Source organism: Oryzias latipes, chromosome 7 (assembly GCF_002234675.1).
Source record: "Oryzias latipes chromosome 7, ASM223467v1".
Classification (NCBI taxonomy): domain Eukaryota; kingdom Metazoa; phylum Chordata; class Actinopteri; order Beloniformes; family Adrianichthyidae; genus Oryzias; species Oryzias latipes.
The window spans coordinates 17,383,487-17,404,893 of NC_019865.2; the positions used below are offsets into that span (position 1 = coordinate 17,383,487).

The following is a 21,407-nucleotide window of genomic DNA, read 5'->3' on the forward strand; positions in this document are numbered from 1 at the left end:
AAGTCAAACAACCAGGTTTTGTTTTTTTTTTTCAAAATTCCCATCAATTTCTCTTTTTTTCTGGAGATAAAGACAAGAAATAAGGATAAATCATCCACCATTTTTTAATTAGTTGAAGTTTGCAAAAAAATCCTTACAAATATTTCTTTATTTTTTAAAGTAGGTGTTGATTCATGTGTGAACGGAAATATATAGATCTGCACAAGTTTTTAAAAATGTTAAGAAAAAAAAACAGGACAGTGGAAAAAACTACACTGTAAAACTATTTGATGCTTGCATAGATTTAAAACCTTGCTTTTAGACACCGAAGATATTTGAAGTTGTTTTTACTTTGCTACTTATATTTTCCAAGTGTGTCTTACAAACAGCACAGTCGATCATTTTTTGTCTCGTTAAGAGCTAAAATCTAGAAATACTATATGAAAATTTGTCAAAATGATTTTGCTCCATACTTCTGAAAAAAACAAAACTTGAATCAAGCCTTAAAAAAATAAAATTGCTTGATTTAAGAAATGTTTTCACAGGATATCTAATCAAACCCTTTTAAACACAAGTACTCTATAACACAGAGAAGCCACATTATTCTCATTTTGTTTACATTTGGTTCTAAAATTAGTAATTTGCACTTATTACACTTGTTTTTTGCTACCGCAATCAAAATACACTTGAATAAGGTTTACAAAAAAATAAGAAAAACTCCATTAGCTTAGAACTAGCAAAAACGACTTCTTATTGGGCTGTACGACACTCAATATCAAGTAATTCTCTGTAACTGCCAGCTTTTTTAACAAATTTTTCCTTTTTTTAATGCTTGTGTGAAACTCTTTGTTTCTTCATTTTTATCTCTTATAGTAAAACATTTAGTCAAAATGACTTGCTGCATGGACAGAGAAATGTACAACCTTCTTGTGGTTTTTTCTCAAGACTGGTGTTCTTTTCCTACTTTTACACTAGGTTACCTCTTTATGGAGTATAGAATTATAAGGCCTATGTGTAAAAACAACACTTTTGTCTACTTCCTTTGAAGCATTTATTTAAAAGAAGAAAAACAGTAAAAAAAAAAAAGAAATTTCTAAATAACTATGAAAACCAATATATCCAGTATAGGCCCGCGCAATAAAATCTCAAAATTTATTATCGGGATATCAAGCTGTGCAATATGCATATCGCAAAAGACCGCGAAAATTGCAATAAATTGTTACCTTAAAAGTGCTAAAACAATCTAATGGCTGCTTGAAGTATTTAACCCCTTTTATGTTGGATGCTCACCTCCTATGTAGACAAGGGTCATTTGAAGTGTAATTTAAGTTATTTTGACTCTTATTTAAATTAAACTTATGCAGTGAATCGGAAATTATGTTTTTGGTTGTTTTAATATTTCTTCACAGATCACAAGTTATATTGTCATCGCAATGTTGATCACGTATATAAGTTTTCCTCATATCGTGCAGCCCTAATCCAGTAGTTTGTATGCATAACAAATGTCTGTGTTTTCCTGGTCTGTGAAATTCTGAGTTTATTTACTAAAAGCTATATATATATATATATATATATATATATATATATATATATATATATATTCTGATTAGTACACAAACATATCTCTGTAAGGTAGAAGGGGACTGGAGGATCAGGGGGATGAGGGGAAATGGAAATAGGCAGGGGAAAGAGGGGGCAGAGGGAGACTGGCCTGGAATGGGGTGTGGAGGTGTGTGGTGCATTGTGTGAAATTAGATCATGTCCTGGAGCCACGAAGAACAGCTGGGAAGTTGCATTTCCACAGGCTTCCAGCTGGGAAAAGAGCAGCAGAGCTGCAAAACTAGTTAACCCTTCACCTGAGCCTGCTGCGCAAGAGCTATGTGTATAATGACACCGAGATACAATAGGACTTAGGTCACATTTATTGATTTTAATCAGTAAGACTACCCTTACACAGTCATTTCACCACTTATCTAGAAAACAAACACTTTCCGAGGATTACTTTAGTAGTAACACATTAGACTCGATGCTCCCCCCGTCCTCAATTTTTAAATTTCTTGACAAAAGTTTCCGTGTTTGTTTTCATCTCTGTGTAAAGGTCCCATCACTGAGAAACATGCATATGACATTTAGCAGTAATTATTATGCCACTAATCATAATGCACATTATTGATCAGAATACAGTAACGCGTGACAGTTCAAATAAATACCAACATACAAGTGAAGTTGTTATTTCATATAAAGATATCAAACTCTTATTATGGTTCAATACTGAAACACAATATGACAATAATTTGCAAAGCTACTTTTATTATCACAATGCTGTCGCTTCCAGCAAACAGAAAACTTTTGTTTAAAATAATGTAAAAACTTGAAACAGTTTTTGAATTGCACTTTTACTTTTCGGCTTCTTTTCCGTATCGGTAACTTTTAACGCCTCAACAAGCAAGCACTGGCTATAATGGCACTATTCCAGCTTGTTGATGCAGGTTTTGTTTTCTGTTTCCTGAAAACATACATTTTCAATGACGATATAAAAAAAAAAAAAAAAATCAAGAATATTATAAAAAAACAAACAAACGTACAAACAAAAATTAAAATAAAAAAAATTAGAGAAAAATGCGCCTTCTGCACATTTTTTTCCACATCAGATCACATTACCTTCACCATACAGAGCTAGAGATACACAGATGTCCCCAATAATACACTGTTGTGCTCCAACACATTCAGACGTGTGGAGGCTTTTGTTCAAGAACAGGAGGCCAAACTTTATTGTTGGTTTTTTTTTGGTTCCCAAAGTTTGCTTCACAAAAAGAGAGAGAGAAAAAATACCCCTGAAATTCTTGATCGATCGCTGACCTGCACAATTCAATACAATTGTACTGTTATTAGGCTAAATTAAAAACTATCACCTCACTCGTGCAGAAAAAGGGGACATTCCCTTTTTGCGTTTTATTGCTGCTCACAGTTCAAACCCCTAAAGTCCTCACCTATAAAAAGAGGAACTTAAAATACTGATCTATGATTCTCCCTTGAAACAATGAAAGGCACTACTGGTCAAGAAATGGAGAACTAAACAAACCAAAAGCAAAACCCAGGCGCTTGATCGCGCCTTTCCCAATGACAGTTTGTCTTTTTTTTGTTTTTCAGAGTCTCAATTCTTTTCGACCTAAACGGTGTGCCAAGATTTGGCACAATAAACAAAGAGAGAATGAAACAATTCCAATTTGGAATTTAATTGTTGCATTTGCAGAGAATTCTGTAGGCCAGCGATCATGTTTCTGTAAGGAACGCCCTCGGTAAGAAGCTAGGAAAAGCATGTCACGTTGCTCAAATATTTCCCAAAACACAACTTACCTTTTTTTTGTTTTTTTTTTTGAGTAAGAGCGTTATCAAGTTTCATTGTGTAAAATTTTGAACTATTCCTAGGAATAATAAATACGTGAAAAAAAAACCAGAATTCAATAACCCTGGATTCTTTTGTATAGAACATGGCAGTACAACAAACATAAAAGAAAACCAACAGCATATTATGAAGTTGCATGTAACAAAAACATCTTCAAAAGAATTATTAGATGAATAAAATCTTGACAATGGAGACATAACAGTACATTTGAGGTTTGTGGAGGATTTACTCAAGTCAATTGCATCTTATTTTGAATCCAGATTCCTAAACTAAAGTAGATAATTCACAAACCATAGCACTACTATGATTCCTATTAGGTTAATAATAAAATGTTGTAACCCTATATAATGAAAGTGCACGGATTAAATGAAAACAAACAAACAAAAACTGAAAGTGAACAAAACAGTTGGTTGATTTGAATTGAGAAACACAAATCCCCCAACTTCTCATTAATCTCTGGTCCACTGTCAGGTTTATTGTGAGGAATGTGCTTCTTCCCCCAGCGATGCCTTTGACTATAAATTGTAGACTGAACATCTAATGCTGCCATCAAAATTGATTTTTGTTTTCTCCAAGTCCAAATAAGTGTTGAAACTTTTTACATTTTTTTGCAGAAATCACTGTGGGACAGGAACTTGTGTCAATGATCCGTCGTCCACGAAGAAAAAAACAGTATATTACTGCAAAAATGGAGAAACAAAGGAATTATCAGCATGACTTTTAGCAGCTCGGGCAACACACACCAAGAAGCTGTTAGTCCAGTTAGTCAAAGCAACAATGATGTTGTGTTAGGAGCGAGTGCTGCTGAAGTGAAGCAACATTCCACACTAACCATCCTGAGAGTGCAGTTAGGAAGCCAGAGACTCACACCACCTAAGCTCAAGGAGACACGGTTTTCTCATATTCCATGCAGGTCGATGAGGAAAGCTTTGATATGCAGGCCTATACATGGGAAACGTAATGAATTGCGTGGAGTAAAACATAAGGGAGGAGCCTGCAGGAAGAGGTAGGAGGAGCCTTACAGTTTGTATATTCTGACATTGATTTTTAAAATAGAAGCTCCGATTCCTATGCAAAAAGAAATTCTAGTCACAATCACATCCTGAGATTTATCTACCGTGGAGTCAATCCACAAAGGGTAAGGAGCTCAAATATTTTGAATCGGTGTCTTCGTGTTGCCTGAGCAACCACCCAAATGTCACCAGGAGTTAATTCTTCTATAAAGTCCCGGTTTCTGTTCTCCACAGCATCAGATTGAGATCTCAGCCGGAAACGTGGCTTTTTGCATCTCCTCTCTCAGGAGCTGGCTCCTGGAAAAGTCTCCAAACCCCCCCATCCACACACAAACACAAACCGGACTTGTATGTTAAGTGAATTTCTAACACAAGAGTGACTGACCCCTAAGGAGATTGTTTTGTTCATTTCATCTAAAGTGTACAATAGCCTCATCTCCATGCTGGTTGCTATGGCTTACTGATGCACGCTCAAGCAGGGTTGACCATTTCAAATGTTCAATGTTTTTGCATTCAATACTGTAGCAGGATCCTGCAAGATTTTTTTTACCTGATCATTTGAAGAATAGATTTAGTAGAAAAGAGCACATTTGTTTTAAACCTTGCAGGATTCCTTTACATCAACCCTGCTTTTTAGCATCTTTAAGCCGCTGTGTCTCACTCCACAAGCAGTACACGGATTTAATAAACACAAGCCCCACGGATATATAGTTTTATATTTGCTTAATACTAGCTTGAAAAGTTTTAAAGCTTTTGTAAATACTAAATTGTTTTGTTGTTTTGTCTGCACATACCCAACAACAAGAAAAAAGAAAAAGAAATGAGAGGCTGTTCATCTGTAAAAACATACATGCGAGGGCCCTTCACTTCAACACTGAGATATACACAGAGGCAAAAACCCCGAAACGCAGCAAATACGAGGATATTACCTGACAAAAATACTATCCCCGCAATTCCTCTTTGTAGTTAAAGGGTGAGTGGTGAGGCAAGCTGCTGACAATCTACAAGAGAGAGGGTGGTTACACAAAAGCAGGTGACCGGTGAAGGACGCGCTATTTTTCATTTTTTTAAGCCTCAACTCAAGCCTCAAGTAGTTAATCGACAGCCTGGATAAATGCGAAAATGAGAGCGGGTAGCGGGGTTCTTGTCACTAAACCGACATATTCGCTGAGGCTAAGACACACGGACAGGGCTTTACATTTACAGGTAGATAAATATATCAAGTTTGGGTCAACAGGCACTTTAGCCGCGCGGACGGTTGGTTGCAAATTTTTCCTCCAGATGATTTGTGCTCTTTTTGATTTTGATTAGAATCTTTGACAAAAAAAGACATTTGCACAAAACTATAGTGTATCTCTGTTCACAGTAGTCATTTGAACCCATTATAGGTGAAGTAGGAACCTGAGGCACCTGTGCTGAAGTGCACTTAATTTAGACCCAGAGATACATTTCATCCTTTCTCTGTTGGAATATGGCTCTGAACAAATCCATCATGAAAAATATTGGGTCGCATAGAAGACGAAAGCCAGGTTTTTAAATCAAATATCACTTTTTTTTCCACAATGTAGAGCCCTGTAGAATATGAGTTTTTCCTCATAAAACACACCTCACACAACAACGGCCAAAAAAAAAAGCTTGTACGCTTTTTCAGCTGCAAAGCCATGCAAATCTACTGACCCTATTGTATTGGTGTGCTAGCATCACAGCTTGAAAAGCGGATCCTGAAATCCACACCTGGAGTCACAGGTGCTCCTTTTCTTTTCCTGCCCTCATAGTTGTGTGATAAAAAACCAACAACCTCCTCAGACGTTTAGAATTTGTCATTAGAGTTAACATTTAACTCCCCTAGCCACAAAGCACAGGGAGCTTGCATATTCTCGCTTATTGATATTGTTGTAAACATTAGAGTCAGCTGATTAAAAACGTTGTTGCTGGGCAGAATTAGGACGGAACGGGTGGAGGGACTGCGCAACGCTTTTCGCTTTTCTGAAAGCAGCACCAACGTCAAAGAGAAGAGGAGGTCACATTGGGTCAGAAGACCATCGGAGTGACTTCTTCTTTACGAATTTCTACCCCCGACGAAGTGTTTTTTTGGAGAAGGGCGAGCACCCCGGGCAGCCCGAACAAGCTGCTGCCGTTTTGAGTTCCACGTACAGCACTATGACAGCGGAAAGAATAGACACTCCACGTTATCAACAAACCCCCCCAAAACAACAAGGGCCCTTTTAAACCCCCATGCCAGATATGTCTACTGCAGTCCAGGCGTCTAGTGAACACTGTACACATGCATTCCCGGAAGCGTTTACATTAGCAGACACAGCAGCCGGTTAGTACAACAGGAGTCTGAAGACGAGCGCAGGCTGGCCAGGAGCAAAGCGAGCAAGTGGGGCTCTTTAACTCTAAGGCAAGGAGGGTCCCCCCCTCCTTCCCTCTGTACACAGCAGTCCATGCGGACATTTAGGCCGCCTCTCAATCGCAGTAGATCTTGTACTTCTCACTGCAGAAGACCAAGGGGCCTCCCAGAATGCCGTTGGGCATCACATTGTTGTGTTCTGGGCGCCCCAAGCCAGAGCAGGTGAGACTCTGACTTACATGGGGGTTGGTGGTGGTGCTGCTTGCGGCCCTGCGAGCTTTTGCCCGGCTCGAGTTGCCGCCCCGGCGGGTCTGCTCGTGGTCAAACTCAAGGTCTTCCAGGCGCTGCGTCAGCGCCAGCTTCTGCTGGATAGCCATCCTCAGCAGAGAGTTGAGGGTCTTCTTTTCGTCCTCTGCTGCAGCCAGCTGCCTCTGCATTTCCTCCAGTTGGGTAACATATTCGTCACAACTGCAAGTGAAAGAGACAGAGCATTTTACAGTCACTTACGCATGTTTTTATTTTAAACCTCAACATCAGGTAGAGACTTTCTGCCGTTCTGAAGTATAATAAAATGTCAATCACTTAATTTCTATTTTCTTTATGCTCACTTTAACTGCTACCTAGGCTACAAGTATTCCGCCATTATTATTATTTTAGTTGCAAATAATGTTAAAGTTCCATCGATTTATTTCAAACGCTCACACTCAGTTTTTATTTTTTCTGTTGTTCCTTTCATATAAAATAAAAAATAAAATTAAAAGCCTAATGCTAAACCTTTGCATCAACCAGAGATCTAAAAATATGATATCGTCTCAGGGTCAGTGACGTGGCCTATAAATATAAACACAGATAAAGGAGGGAGAATCTTGAAACAAAACATATTTTTGGATTAAAATAAAATACATTAAATGAAAGACATTAGGAATACCAACTCAAAATTCAATATTCATACAAAAAAAAGGTATATAACTGATTTACAATTGTCAGGTAAGACATTTTTACTGTAATGACTCAAAACAAGATGTGACATTTAGCACAATTCTTTTTTCCTCATTACCTCAGCATTTAACAAATTGTCCATCCATAAGAAAAGTCCTGTGTGACCAAAATGACCTCTACATGGCCACTGGTTCTTATAACAGCAATTCCAAGCAAACTATCATTCATCAACTGTTAGAGAAAACAAGAATGTAGCAGAACTCACTAATGTGCTTAAAAGATTACAGAGTATAGTTTGTGTCCAAATGTACCACATAGAAATCTAAAACTGGAAACATATTATTTGACTAAAGTTCTTTTTAAAAAGACTTTATTACAATTAAGAAAACAATATTTTCCAAAATTAAATAATATCAATAAACTATAATAACTATATAACATGAAACAAGTGTGAACTTGAGATGATGTCAAAAACAGTAAAAATTTATGCCTGCATTTGTTTTTATCTCCACTAGATGGCACCAAGGAGCCACTCCACATGTGTTGGAAAACTTGTTAGTACTGCAGTCCTTTGCACCAAATTTCACAAATGAAGCTCAAGACAAACCTGCTCTTTAGTTTGGTCAAATATTTTGCAAGATATGAACAAGCTGCCCACAGCTGCCTTCACCCTAGTTTCAGGCAGAAGGCATGAGCCAGATGGTGTGAGGAATGTGAGGGCAAAGAATGAATATGAGAAGAGGAGTTGTGTTTTCTTGCTCCTGGAGTCTCTTTAAACTGTTAAAACATTTGACCTCTTTCAGCTCTCACCAATGTGCCAAACACTGCAAGATATGAAGTCTGCCTTCTGCTCCTCACCGCTGGGTGCTGCACTGCGACATTACCTCCTTCCCCGACAAGCACCCTTGGATATGTCCATGCATTTCATACTTAACAGGTAAAAAAAAAAAAAAAAAAAAAAAAACGGTGTCACTCAGCTGGATTTACAGCTGAGGTATTTTATCTTTACAAGTCATCTGCTGTTGCAGCACTGTCACGTCTTCTCATCTTTCCTTCTAGCTCTTATCTCGCCTCTCAGGCCCCATCACGTCCTTGCTGGTGTTCAAACCTGCTCCCCTGCATCAGCCTTCCTCACATTTCTCCATGCTGCTCATCCATATTCTCTGTGTTTTTGATACAGGAAAAAATAAGACTTGTGTTGCTTAAATGAACACTGATCAACTAATTAACAATTTACATAATTTAATAAGTACCCTCATTGGCTCCTTTAGTATAATTCCAATTTTAAAACAATTTACTTGTATTTGGAAAATCTCCTCTCCTAATCGGATTTTTTCATTGAAATAAATCTTAATTACTTCAGTTAGGTGCAATTATTATTAATTAGTAAGTTAATTTCAAGCTATGGAGAAACAAAAATCAATTTAATCACCCATTTAATCTGATTAAACTTCTGCTCGTAGAAAAAGTCTAAGACGTTTGGCTGTCAAGAGTCAGAAAGCAAGCACAGATGTTTCTGCAGCGTGTGGTACTGCACACGGTTGTGGGTCATGTGAACTCTGTCCCTGCCGGACCACCATCCAAACACAAACAGTGCCCTCTCTTCTCCGTGTGTGTGTGCAGCCTGATTCCCTGTGGGACACACACCCAGACAAAAGGGATCAGTGCTACTTCATTAGACCCCATTTGAAACGGGAGACAACCGTGGGGGTGTGTGGGGTGGTGGTGAAGTTCAGTCGGTCCTGGCACAGGGGTGGGAGGCCGTGTGATTTTCCCGGGAAAAATACGTGGGGTCTATTCTGTGGATTTTGTTGGGACAGAAAGGAAGCCTTTGAGGCCTGCTGAGACACAATGGATGGAGAGGAAAAGGAGGGGGGAGGAGGCAGCTGTTTGCCTCCTGGGGATAAAGAGTTGCCAAATTCACAAGATTGACAAAGAAGTACATCATCTGCATCCTTATGTTGGGATCCAGCATCCACCTTCATTCCCACTGATGTCCCAGAGAAGAACAACAGAGGAGGAGGTAGAAGAAAGAAAAAGAGGACAAGAATAAAAAACACAGAGGACTGAGTGAAAGGAGCATGTGAGAGCAAGTGTGGACTTGTTCAGCAGGGACAGAAGCTCAGAGCATGCTGAGACATGTCTAAGGAATGCAAGAGGCCGGCGCTTGCTGTTAACATGATACCAGAGTGCAGCTGGAGAGGCACAAAAAGACTGAGAAGCACAAAAACATAAAGATTACCTATTAAATCTAAAAAAAAAACAACAAATGCTATATTTGAATGTATTTCTTATTTTGTTTGTCTAAGACAACATCCTTTACTCTTTCGCAACACAGGAATCCAGCTTTCACGCCGTCAGAGGTGATTACCATGAAAAATCGGGCTCCTGTAGAGAGCTTCAGCATGCTTCTTCCTCCCTTTTCCCCTGATGACTTCAAAACAGAGTATTTGCTGTTTATGAAAGATGGAAGGGGGACTGGGAGCACAAAGGGGGACGGAGTGTGGGAAACTTCTCCTGGTCAAGTCCCCTACCCTCTCAAAGGAGTTCCCTGACCCAACTACGAGCCGTAAAGGAGGAAATTTACATACCAATGCATGAATACCATAAACAAAGTGAATGTAACTCCCGATTAGGGGTGGTTAAATGGGGTCGGGCACTTCAGAACCGTATGATGGAGATGTTTCAGGCACATGGGAGAAAACATGTCCATTGATGGAGTCAACTTAGGAAAATAAATAAATGGCATACTAATGCGGTGCTTGAAAGCCAGTCCAAAGGAGCACAAGTAAAAGATCTAGTTTTAAAGAAGCCCCAACCACCATGGATTTCTCCAAAAAATAGATCAGAGATTGTATGCATAGTATGTATAATCTTTTCTGCACATACATTTCAGAAACAATGACGTACTTGAGAACCAAAGAAGTGCTGAGGGACCAACAAAATCCTAAAACTTTAAAGGTACATTACAATGCAAGCCCAACCCCTCTCTTTGCCAAACAAGCATCACCAAGAAATGGAATCAAGTCTAAATTATGAAGTGTTTCTGCTCAGCAAACCTTTTCCTGAAAACTTAATGAAGAACTCTGATCAAACAGGCCCAGCATCTCATTAAAGTCTCCACTTCCAATACTAACACTTTTCCTGACTCAAGTGTACACCCTTACATGCACTTGTACACAAATAAACAATCAGGCAGCATTAGCACTTAGTCTACTATGTGTTGAATGTCTAATCCAGACCAAACTGAAGTGGGATTATGGATGGGGACCTTTGACCGGCTTCTCCTGGGAATCAGAAAAGATTAGCAAGTGTGCAGGCCCATCAGAGACTAAGTCACTGCTCATAAACAATGTTTTTGTGACACCCTGATTACATACTGTACCAAATGCATTCGCCAGTTACAATTGGTTTTAATCATTCTTTTTGGGGCTGATGATGACCGAAACAAAACATGCTGTGTTCCAGCATGTAGATAAAACCCAGCATATGGTGAACATGGATTACATTATAACAATAATCCTGTCTTTAGGTATCTTGCTTTAGTGCATATGCCTGCAGTAATAGTTTTACAAATACCACAATTTATGATTTTATCTGTACAACAGCATAGCTTGCACAGTTCATAATTATTGGTGATCAATAAAGGCAGAGAAAATGAAACTAATTTTCCATCTGTAAACTGTTTTTTGGAGATACAGCAAGTAACATTTGTGTGTCAGCAGCAGGTATAGATAGAAGACGTGTCTGCTGAGTGGGTGGAGTTACGCCTCTTACCGTGTGGCAAACATGGCGCGAAGAGAGGAAAAGGTGGCGGCGTCTTCCTTCAAGGCTTTCAGTTCGTTCCTCAGTTTCATCATGGTCTCAGTCACCATGGCCTTCTCATTCTCGTACTTGCTCTTCAGATTGGACAGAGCAATCTCAGCTGTCTGCGAGGTGACAAGAAGAGCAGGAAGTCTAACTCGGTTAACGTGGACTGAAAGACCTGTTTCTTAGCTGTAACATTCAAGTTATTGAGGGTTTTCCCCCATTATTTTCTAATGTCAAAGGTTTGTTCTTTGAATAGATTATTAATATCAAGACGCATAGTTTAACGGGCTACGAGACAACTGCATCCCCACCCTACATTGGTTTAGAGCCCCGTGTGTTGGATTGCTGCTCCTGTTTCCTGACTACTAACATACTTAGGGCAGCTGCCACCATATGGCTACCGTCTCCTCTCCAGCTTGTTATAGAGCTCGTCTGCTGTGACAGCTGAGAAGACTTCAAATAGCTCTCTCATTCTGCTTTTCTTCCCGAACATCTTTGCTAGCAGATGCAAAATGCATGAACCGACCTGCTTGTTGGCCTTTAGGACTGTCCGCAGAGTGGCGATCTGCTCCCGTTTGGTGCTGAGCAGGGATTTCAGTTTGAGGATCTCCTCCATGCAGGCTTCCTTGTCTTTGTCGGCTACAGAGCCAAGCTCTAGAGAAGCCACTCTCTGGCGTGACAGCTCAGTTGTACGATCCACTGCCAGCTGGAGGTGTTTGATTTGGTCTCGGATGATGGCAACCAGGTTGTAAATGTTCATGGGCTCGCGTCGGTGGTCAGACACAGGAGAAGGCTGAGAGGAGACTGGTGAGGGAGCCCCATCACTGAGGTCAGCCTTCCCAGGCTCTGGGAAGAGACCTCTGGTGAGCAGTATTGGAGAGCGGCGGCCACGGCCTTCTGGGCTGCTCCGTCCGCCCTTACCCTCCTTGTAAAAGTCGAGCATGACACGGTTGGGCGTCTCGTTGTTGCACATACAGACATGGTTGTAGAGGGTTGCCAGTTCTTCGCTGAATGTGACCAGCTCATCCTGTGCTACACTCAGACTTCCCTGGGACTCACCAGCCACATCGCTTAACTACAGAAAAAAGAAGGAATAATCATTAGCAAAGAGAAATTTCTGAAAGATCAAATCAAATGCTTATTCACATTACAGCATAATGAGGACCATCTCACCTTGCGCAGCTCCTTTTCCAGCTTAGCTTTTTCCTCTCTGTCTATCTGACTGGTCTTCTCCAGAGTTGCCAGCTTCTCTCCCAAAGTAGTGACATCGTTCTCTAAACGGATGCGCTCTTCATCGTAGCGGGACTGGCAGGACTGGTATTCCGCCTTTAGAGTCTTGAGTTCCTCCTTCAGCTCTCCAGCCTCAGAAACAGCCACCTGGAAAAAATGACCATGCGTTGAAAAACCCCCAAATGCAGATGTTTTTATCATGTGTTTCATCAAATTTTGTACAGCCCTCTTTAAACAAGAAGTAAATTACCTTGTACTTGCACTCGAGAATCTCTGGTCCGTTGATGTCTACCTCATAGTAGTCTCCATCTTCATGGCTGTCGCGTTCTTTCTCGTTGTCTAAGGCGGACTGGCGCTCCTTGCTGGCTTGAAGCTTGCGGATAGCGTTGAGGTTTTCAGTGAGGCGGTTGACTTTCTCCTGGTGCTCTGACAGAGCGCCATTTGCCTGTTCTAGCTGTTTTTGGGAGTCCTGCAGGTTGGACAGCAGGTTGACCTTCTCACGCTCCATCTGAGAAGAGGCCATCAAAACAGAACCAGACAATGAGATCCAGTGTTCAAATGTCACAGTGATGAGTCAGGATGGCGTTACTTAATTATGTGTGCAACGTCTTTCAACAGCTCTGTAGCAGACTGAGGATGAAGTTTTGCTGGACTAGGTTCTCTTGGCATAAAGCCCAGATGGGTCGTCTTACAGAGCCGGTTCTGCGCGTTTCAGCAAAGAGCCATTTCAGTAGCTGATCTGTAAATTATACAAAGGTCTGTGCATATAAAATTGACTAAAGTTTAACTTATGCTTCTTTTTTCTACATGCACACATGCTTAAGACGGCTCATAGGATTTTCTATAAAAACAGCTTCAACATTATTTTTGAATGTCTAATAAAACCTGTAGTCGAATTTTTAGGTGTTACAATATTATTAAAATGTATACATTTATAAATCAGGTATGATTGAAAGATGATTTGATTTCTGTCAGGATTCTGGGAAATTACTGTCAGGTGGCTTTAGCCAGAAATAAGACACACTGCTGTCTCAAATTAGCTAGGATTACTCAGATCTTCACCAGCATTTTCAGCTCAATGCTTCCGTAGAGATTTGTTGCCAAAACAGGGTTCCACTGAGGTGATTACATGTCAATTCAACAAATGTATTTATGTATAAATAGCACAAAAAATAATAATTCTCCAAACTATCGCATCTACAGGTCCACAAGCCTATTGCAGTGCAAAGGGAAAAATGTGGCGTGAACTTGGGCTCATTGAGCGACGAGGAAGCAGATGGCAGGTTGTTCTGTGCCACCACCTGCAGCCTTAAGGGCCCAGAGCAGCCTGGAGATGGTATCTCTATCTGGATTAACTTTGCTTTAAAAGGATTTACATTTCTGCTGCAGACTGGAGCATGACTTAAAAAAAAAAAAAAAAACTTTACCTAAAATCAATATACCGTAATTCAACAGAGTAATGAACAATATTTCATAGCAAAATGAGACATCATGTGTGTATTGCAGAAATACAAACAAACAATCAAACCTGCATCAGTTGTTGTTTGAGTTTCTGGATCTCTGAAATGTTCAGTTCACTCAGCAGGTCGTCTACAAGGCTGGGCACAGGACAGAAGAGCTCCTCCTTTTTGGGTGTAAAGACGCGGTTGTCCTCTGCGATCTCATTGGCCAGCTTGGTGAAACTATTCTCGTATCCATGCAGACCTTCATCATTATTCGGCTCTGTGGCAGTATCGTCACTGAACTTAAGGCCATCCAGAGAAATACTGAGAGGACTAAAGGTGAGAGTTGTTTTAAATTCTTGTTATCTTCAGAATGGAAGCAGCGTCTCGGTTCTATTTACCTGTGGTAAAGACTGTCCCCAATGGTCATGTAGTGGGACAGCTCTTTCCTCAATGAAGCCTTCAGCTCTCGTTCAGTCTTGATGGTCTCCAGAGCCTCGCCCAGTTGACGTTCGGCGATCTCCTTGAGGCGGATGGCATCTTCCAGCTGGCTGTTGAGAAACTGAGTGTCTTCTTCCAGACGCCGGATCTCATGCTTCAAACCCTCAAACTCCACCTGGTAACAGAGGAGAGGCAATGTTTTTTACACTTCTCTACCTTCTCAATCTACTTGTAGTATTTCCATAATTTGTAGCAGTTTGTGTGGTTAAAGTGTGGAATACAGAGTGGTGCCGCTCTACTCTGCCCTTACCTGACTCTGTTTGAGCACAGAAACCTGCTTCTGGAGTGAGATGTTCTCCTCTTCCAGCTCGGTGTAGTCCTGCAGCAGACGGCTCTCTCGGAACTTGTACTCCTTGATGTCATCACGCAGCTGATTCCTCTGAAGTTCCACCATCTCACAATTCTGTTGCACCAAACAAAGTGGACAGGAGAATTATGCATTGGTTGATCCGATGGCTCTTAAATAAAACAGTTTTTCACACTGCTTCCTAAGCAGTAGATCAAAAACCAAAGGTCGAACACCCTAAAGTCTTTGTGTGCCTGCTAGAGGACAAGGTGTTAGGTGTCTTTCTGGGCAGTGAGCCAGAAATGAGCTCACATTCATTTCAAATGGTATCAAAAGATATTATTCTCTCTTAGTAGTGGACATTCAGTAGTAGGTTGGAAGCTGTGACTAATCTTCATCAGGAATCATTGTGGTGTGAGGGAGATAATCAGCACAGGTGAGAAAAATGCAATAAGGGGTATGAAAATCATGTCGACTTATCTGTGCACCAGGGCCGGAGCTACAGGACAGATGCCCCCCAGCAAAAAGCTTTGCTTTGCAGTAATTATGTGACTAAAGACCTCCCCAGTCATTGGCCAGGAATTACTAGGGTGGGGCAAAAACAACGAGAAAAAGAATAATGGAAATCCTACGCTTTGCAGTCCTAGTCGGAATAAACTTTATTTGTGACCAATTTTAAACTTTTTTTTATTTGCATCAGGTACAATACTTTATATTTGCCACTTTAGTACGTTGTAGGCATGCTGCAAGGCAGTTACTAAGGAGGCACGGCTAAGAAGGTACGCTGATAAGTGATTATGACATATAGATTGTCGGAAAAACAGTGCGAGAAGCAATGTGTATCATGTTAAAAGTTGTTCTAATAAGCCTCCATTCATCTGACTACATTTTAATGAGTTGCTGTATTTAAGTGTCATGGTTGCCATGTTACTGTTTACATTCTTTGTAATGCCAAACTACGGTGGCCATTTTTTGGTTTGGTTTTGGTCCAGTTGTTTCGCTCCAAGCACAAAGCCTATTCACATTGAGAAAAGTCAGAGCGAATCGAAGCTCAATCCGATTGGAAACGAACCAAGACCAACTTGAAAGACGGGTCAGTGGGCGGTTCCTGGTATCGGACCAGGGTTCGCCTAGGTGTATTCAGACTTAAATTTTGTTCTACTGACATATGTAAACATATTTCTTTTTTCCAGAATTTGAATTTGTCTGCCTTTTACTCAGCTACCGTAATTAGGAGAAACTAAAATAAAATAAAAACATGATGATCCCTGATGAAGAGTACATGCTTTGCTAATAACCCCATTATTCACAGGGAAGATGATCTTTGAAAACGTGTGCATACTCGCCAGAGTGTTGTGTATGCGTGTAAAGCGTGGGTGTTTTTGTGTGAAAGCACTGGTGTTTCTGTAATCCTACATTAAATATTAGCTCACTTCTTCTACTAACCTATTATGCTACAAAAAGCTGATTTGAAGCAAAAAGAAGCATCAATACTATTATTTTGTAGCAACCAAAACACACAGATAAATCATTAGACTGTGATAATCCCAACGGCTTTACTATTATTTTTTTTAAATCAGCAAAGCTGTGCCAGCTGGCTGTTCAGGTCTCCTCCCAGACTGGGTTTATGTGTCTCAGCTGGAGGGTCAGTGCTGTTCAATCCAGATGAATAAAAGCCACCAACTAATTAGGATGTGACTCCAATCTAATCAGAATTCATGGACAGGTCATGATCTTTTCACCTCGTCTTTGTATTCACACCGCACCGAAGCCTTCAGACAGTAGGAGCAGGGTAGGGGGTGCATGTGTGCTGTAGTAATAATTAATTTGGTGGGGAACATACAGATCTCTGGGGAATGTTTTGGATTCGTCACAATTAAGTCAGAATAAGAATCAGAGGGATTTTTTGAAGAACAAGCTGGTGTACCAACAATGGCTTGAGGTGGTGTTACTTTTTTTCCACTTACGGTGGTGTGATGACAGAGGGCTTGGTGCTTACACACATGCAGGACCAAACTGCAACATTACGTCCAAAAGATGCTTTCATCTCTAAATAAAAATGGTGACCTTGGTTTTAAATGGACAATGTTGGTCAACATTTTTCACTTGTTTACTTGAGTTGGACAGCTTTCACACTCCACTCATGTACAGACCAGGCTGCCAGGAAACATGCATTTGCTGCAGTTGCTGATTTGGAGGACATTTTTCTCTTTAACACTGCAAACTATGCCCTTTAATGTGACCTTGTATCATGTGTTTGGGTATCATCAGGTCCTCATTTGATTTCATTATGCACTGGGCCATCTGTTTGTGGTTGAAATGACACTAAAACCTCTTGAAATCTTAAGTATTGAGGAAGGAGGGAATAAAACAAAAAAAAAAAAAACAGTTGATCCTCTTATTCACTGAATTACCTTTTACTTGACCACCACTTTTACAGACAAGACTTTTATCAACCCAATTTACTAAAGCAGACAAATTCTGTCTTAAGCCGTTTACCTTTGCTCATGATATGCAGGACAACCTTGCACTTCCACCTTCCACCGCCATTTAGGGCATATCAAAGATAAACCCCCTTAGTGAGGACTATTGTATGTATTTATATGTATAATAAAAATTGATGTCTAAGAACCCCTCAACAACAACAACAACAACAACAACAACAACAAAAAACCTATCGGTCCTGGTATTTCTGAACTCTTAGCATTAAAGGTTTTTTTTAAGTTGAACTCTGCTTAAATCTCTTCATAACTCTTGGTTTACTTTAAGTGTGATAAACCCTTTATAAGCTGTATATCTGTGTAAAGTGTCCCAGTCTGTCAATATGCAATATAAAAAAGTTTGGTGCTTAATAGACATAAGTCTACGATTATGGCTGCTTTAATGCTCTGTTAAAGGCACTTTGTGTTGTTTCCAACTCCAACGAAGCCAACTTGCATTTCTGTAAATCCATACAGCCTCTTGCCTCCTACGCACAGTTTGGCCGCCTTAGCGATGATGGTGAGACCCGCAGATGGTACATGGAAGTATTATTAATTTAACAGTGCAGACAGGATGAATAAAAAAATCTGCTTTATCCTCTCTGCATCTTCTAAAGTCCCTTGACCTGCATTTCACTCTTTCCCCTGCACTCCAGTGTGCACTTTCAGCTCCCAGATGGCTGCACTTAGGTTACACACCCCTTGCTCAACTACCACTGCTCTTCCTTTTAATATTTAGCAAAATGTGCTACTCTGATTTTTCTAACCCCCCTCTTTGCTTCTGTCCTCCCACGCTCTTTGTGAGTTTAGATAGCATGGATCAGTCTCAGCTGAACTGCTTTAGAGCTTAAGGTCCACTGGAGCTGATGAACAGGAGCAGCCAGAGCAGAAGTGTTTACGTCTTCCTGGAGGTCTCTGGAGATCTTAAAGGAAAAATAACCCTGAATCCCCTTTTTGTGCAGCAAGAGAAAGCTATGCCCCACCATGTTGAATCAAACTTATGACCTAAATGCCTCAGATGATTACCTATAGGGCGATTGAAAAGCAGATGTGGAGCAGCTTTAAACCATGTGGGGGAATAATGAGGCTTCGGGGCAGCGTGCTGTTGTCAAAACCTACCAAACAAGGGAGAGCAGGGGCTGCTTTTATCATCATCTTTGCTGCCGGCAGCTGTCATTCTATTAAGGCTTTCCTGACTCCACAGAGCAGGGAAAAAACAACAGTTAAGGTCACATTTCCTAATGAAAGGCATAAAAGTCATAGCAGCTCCATGAGTGATGGCTGGTGTGTCACTGTTGAAAAGCCCAAAGGGCGACACCGTGCCTTTTCATCCCAAAGAGTGGATGAGCTATTTTGAGGTCATTTACAGGAGGGGGTAGACAAAAGCAGAAAAATCTGTTAACAGCCATTAGTGGATGTTATAGTTCAGATCGGGTGTGCTGTTGGTGATTTATTTGTACACATTGATCCTGCATAGAAAGCCTTTTTGGTTTGGTAAACTAACAAAGTATCACCCATTACTGGAACAATGAAAAATCAATGGAAACCCTTTGGATATATATATATATGTATATATGTATATATATATATATATATATATATATATATATATATATATATATATATATATATATATATATATATATATATATATATATATATATATATATATATGTATATATATATATATATATATATATATATATATATATATATATATATATATATATATATATATGTATATATATATATATAGATATGTGTATATATATATATAGATATATATATATATATATAGATATGTGTATAGATATATATATATATATATATATATATATATATATAGATATGTGTATAGATATATATATATATAGATATGTGTATAGATATATATATATATATATATATATATATATATATCTATATTTTTTTTTTTTTTTTTAAATTTGCTTTTCCAAGTTGCAATCAGTCTACAAGACACATGGAAGATAGGGTGGAGACAGACCAAGCACTCCATTAATTATTGTGAGCTTTCAGCACATAGTCAATCACTTGTCATGGCAGTACTCAGGGTAGAAAATGGAAACATTTGTCCATTCAATAGCTTTATTTAGACAGTTTTTACTACTTCTCATCACATTTTATTACTTTTTCAGTTATTATTTTTGGTACTAATGGTTCAACCTTGTGTCTGTTTGTCCCCTCACATGGTATATTCCTCTCATCTAGCAAAGAAAAGGAGATGATCCATCTTGGCAATGATGTCACAAGAAATAACAAGGCAGGCAGTCGACATCCAAACCTCAGAGCCTCCAAGGAACGAGGGTAATATTACATTAGCCTCATGGCATCGGATGATAATAACTGGGAACAATGAGCACTGCTCTTTGAATCTCAGTAGCACCAAACCCTGACCCATCATTCATCAAAGTGAGGCTTGACAGATCGCGTTAGCATCTACTCCATTATACTTCGATTGAAAACCTAAAGGCTGCATTTCTTATTGGTATATTTAATTTTTTTTCTTACATTTGAATAAAAAGGTCTGAAAACTTTATGGTCTATGCCAGGAAGGTGAAACAAATCTGCACCATTTTCACATTTGAATGGTTAAAATGTAGATAATTTTTCGTAAACCCTAATTTTCTGAGAGCCAGTCGGTGTCTTCTTCATCTGAGAGGATAATAGCAGGCATAACTATGTTAACAATCCTCTCCAGACATGAGATTGAATTTAATGAAGTCATGCCTTTTAGCCTGCGCCTCCTTACAATGTTACTGGTTCTTTGTGGGAGTATAATCCTGTACACCATGCTGTAGCAGAGAAATCTCGATTTTCAGTGCTTTGGGCCATCATCAGATTCTTTGGCAGGAGCGAACGTCTGGGAGGCTCAAATTGTGAGGTATGTTCAAAATACAATTCTGGAACTAAAACGGCTTTGAATGAAAGGTTTAGACAAAGACCAAATCCACCGCAGTAATTAAAGCATCCATTTTTATTATTCTTTGTGTGGTAAAATCTACATAATGTGGTCGTTCAGTCAACCTCCTGGTTTTATACCACTAGTCAATCTTTCTTAGAATAGGATCCAAAACTGGCAAACGGTTTACCCTCATTAAGTCCATCTTCTCCAAAGGATTTAAGGCTCTTCTCTTTCTTTTGTAACATTCACTCCATTGACTAGTGCCCTCCTCCTGCTCTTCCAGCCTAGGCAATGGGGCTAATTTGAAATCATGGAGACAAAGGCTTCTTTGAGAGCTGATGGTTTGGTCACAATGCCAACCTCAGTGCCCTGGCTTTTTCCATTCGTCTGCCACACACGCTCCTAGCACCCACCAAAGAAACATTAGGGGGGGTGTCCATCTCCTATACATGAGGCAGTTTACACTCCAGACACTTTTATGCGACCAGTTAGCCCAATCGGAGGCCTACTGCGGTGCACCGGGGTGTCCATAAAGGGAATGGCAGTGCCATATGGACCAGCATTAATATGCCAGTAAAACGCATCATAAACCTGGACTGTTGAGTCAACATACGTTATGATTTTTTTTTTTTTACATTATTTGGTTATAAATAATCAGTTTTTCAAATAAAAATGTGTGAATTTATAAAAAATCTAAATAAAACCATAAATTGTACCTTAAAATTACACATTCAGTTGTTCAGTTCTCATTTCACAAACCATTTATGAAAGTAAAAATAACCTAAAGTACTATGGTCATCCAGTTCAAGTAGATACTTGATGAATGCCTGCAGGCTGAGGGGGAGATTAATGCAGGAACATGAATATCAATTCCAAAAACATGTCTTATGGGGAAAAACTGGTTTCCATAACTCCCATAGTTATAATTATCTGAAGAGCAGCTGACCAAATTATAGTGGAGTATGATTTTTTCTGGAGCTTAAGTCGTTTTAAGGGGCATGCCATTTTTAAGTCTTTTACTAATCCCAGTAAGAAGCTCTGTCAC

The 21,407-nt window shown here is 39.6% G+C and overlaps 1 protein-coding gene across 3 annotated transcripts in view; it reads right to left on the bottom strand.

Moving 5' to 3' along the window:
* Nucleotides 1-1,883: 1,883 nt before the first annotated feature.
* The window catches only part of LOC101171665 (protein bicaudal D homolog 2), a 36,848-nt gene continuing 17,324 nt past the window's right edge, over nucleotides 1,884-21,407 (bottom strand). The window contains exons 3-11 of one of the 3 annotated variants that reach the window (XM_020704771.2): nucleotides 14,924-15,076; nucleotides 14,574-14,788; nucleotides 14,259-14,505; nucleotides 12,981-13,238; nucleotides 12,674-12,877; nucleotides 12,027-12,575; nucleotides 11,468-11,619; nucleotides 6,991-7,219; nucleotides 1,884-4,065 (exon numbers count right to left, since the gene is read on the bottom strand). In XM_020704771.2, coding sequence (XP_020560430.1) covers nucleotides 4,063-4,065; nucleotides 6,991-7,219; nucleotides 11,468-11,619; nucleotides 12,027-12,575; nucleotides 12,674-12,877; nucleotides 12,981-13,238; nucleotides 14,259-14,505; nucleotides 14,574-14,788; nucleotides 14,924-15,076 — 2,010 coding nt within the window. In that variant the 3' untranslated portion in view covers nucleotides 1,884-4,062. Of the gene's footprint in view, nucleotides 7,220-11,467; nucleotides 11,620-12,026; nucleotides 12,576-12,673; nucleotides 12,878-12,980; nucleotides 13,239-14,258; nucleotides 14,506-14,573; nucleotides 14,789-14,923; nucleotides 15,077-21,407 lie in introns of all 3 variants that reach the window. The other 2 variants (XM_020704770.2, XM_023956699.1) reach the window with 2 other exon arrangements.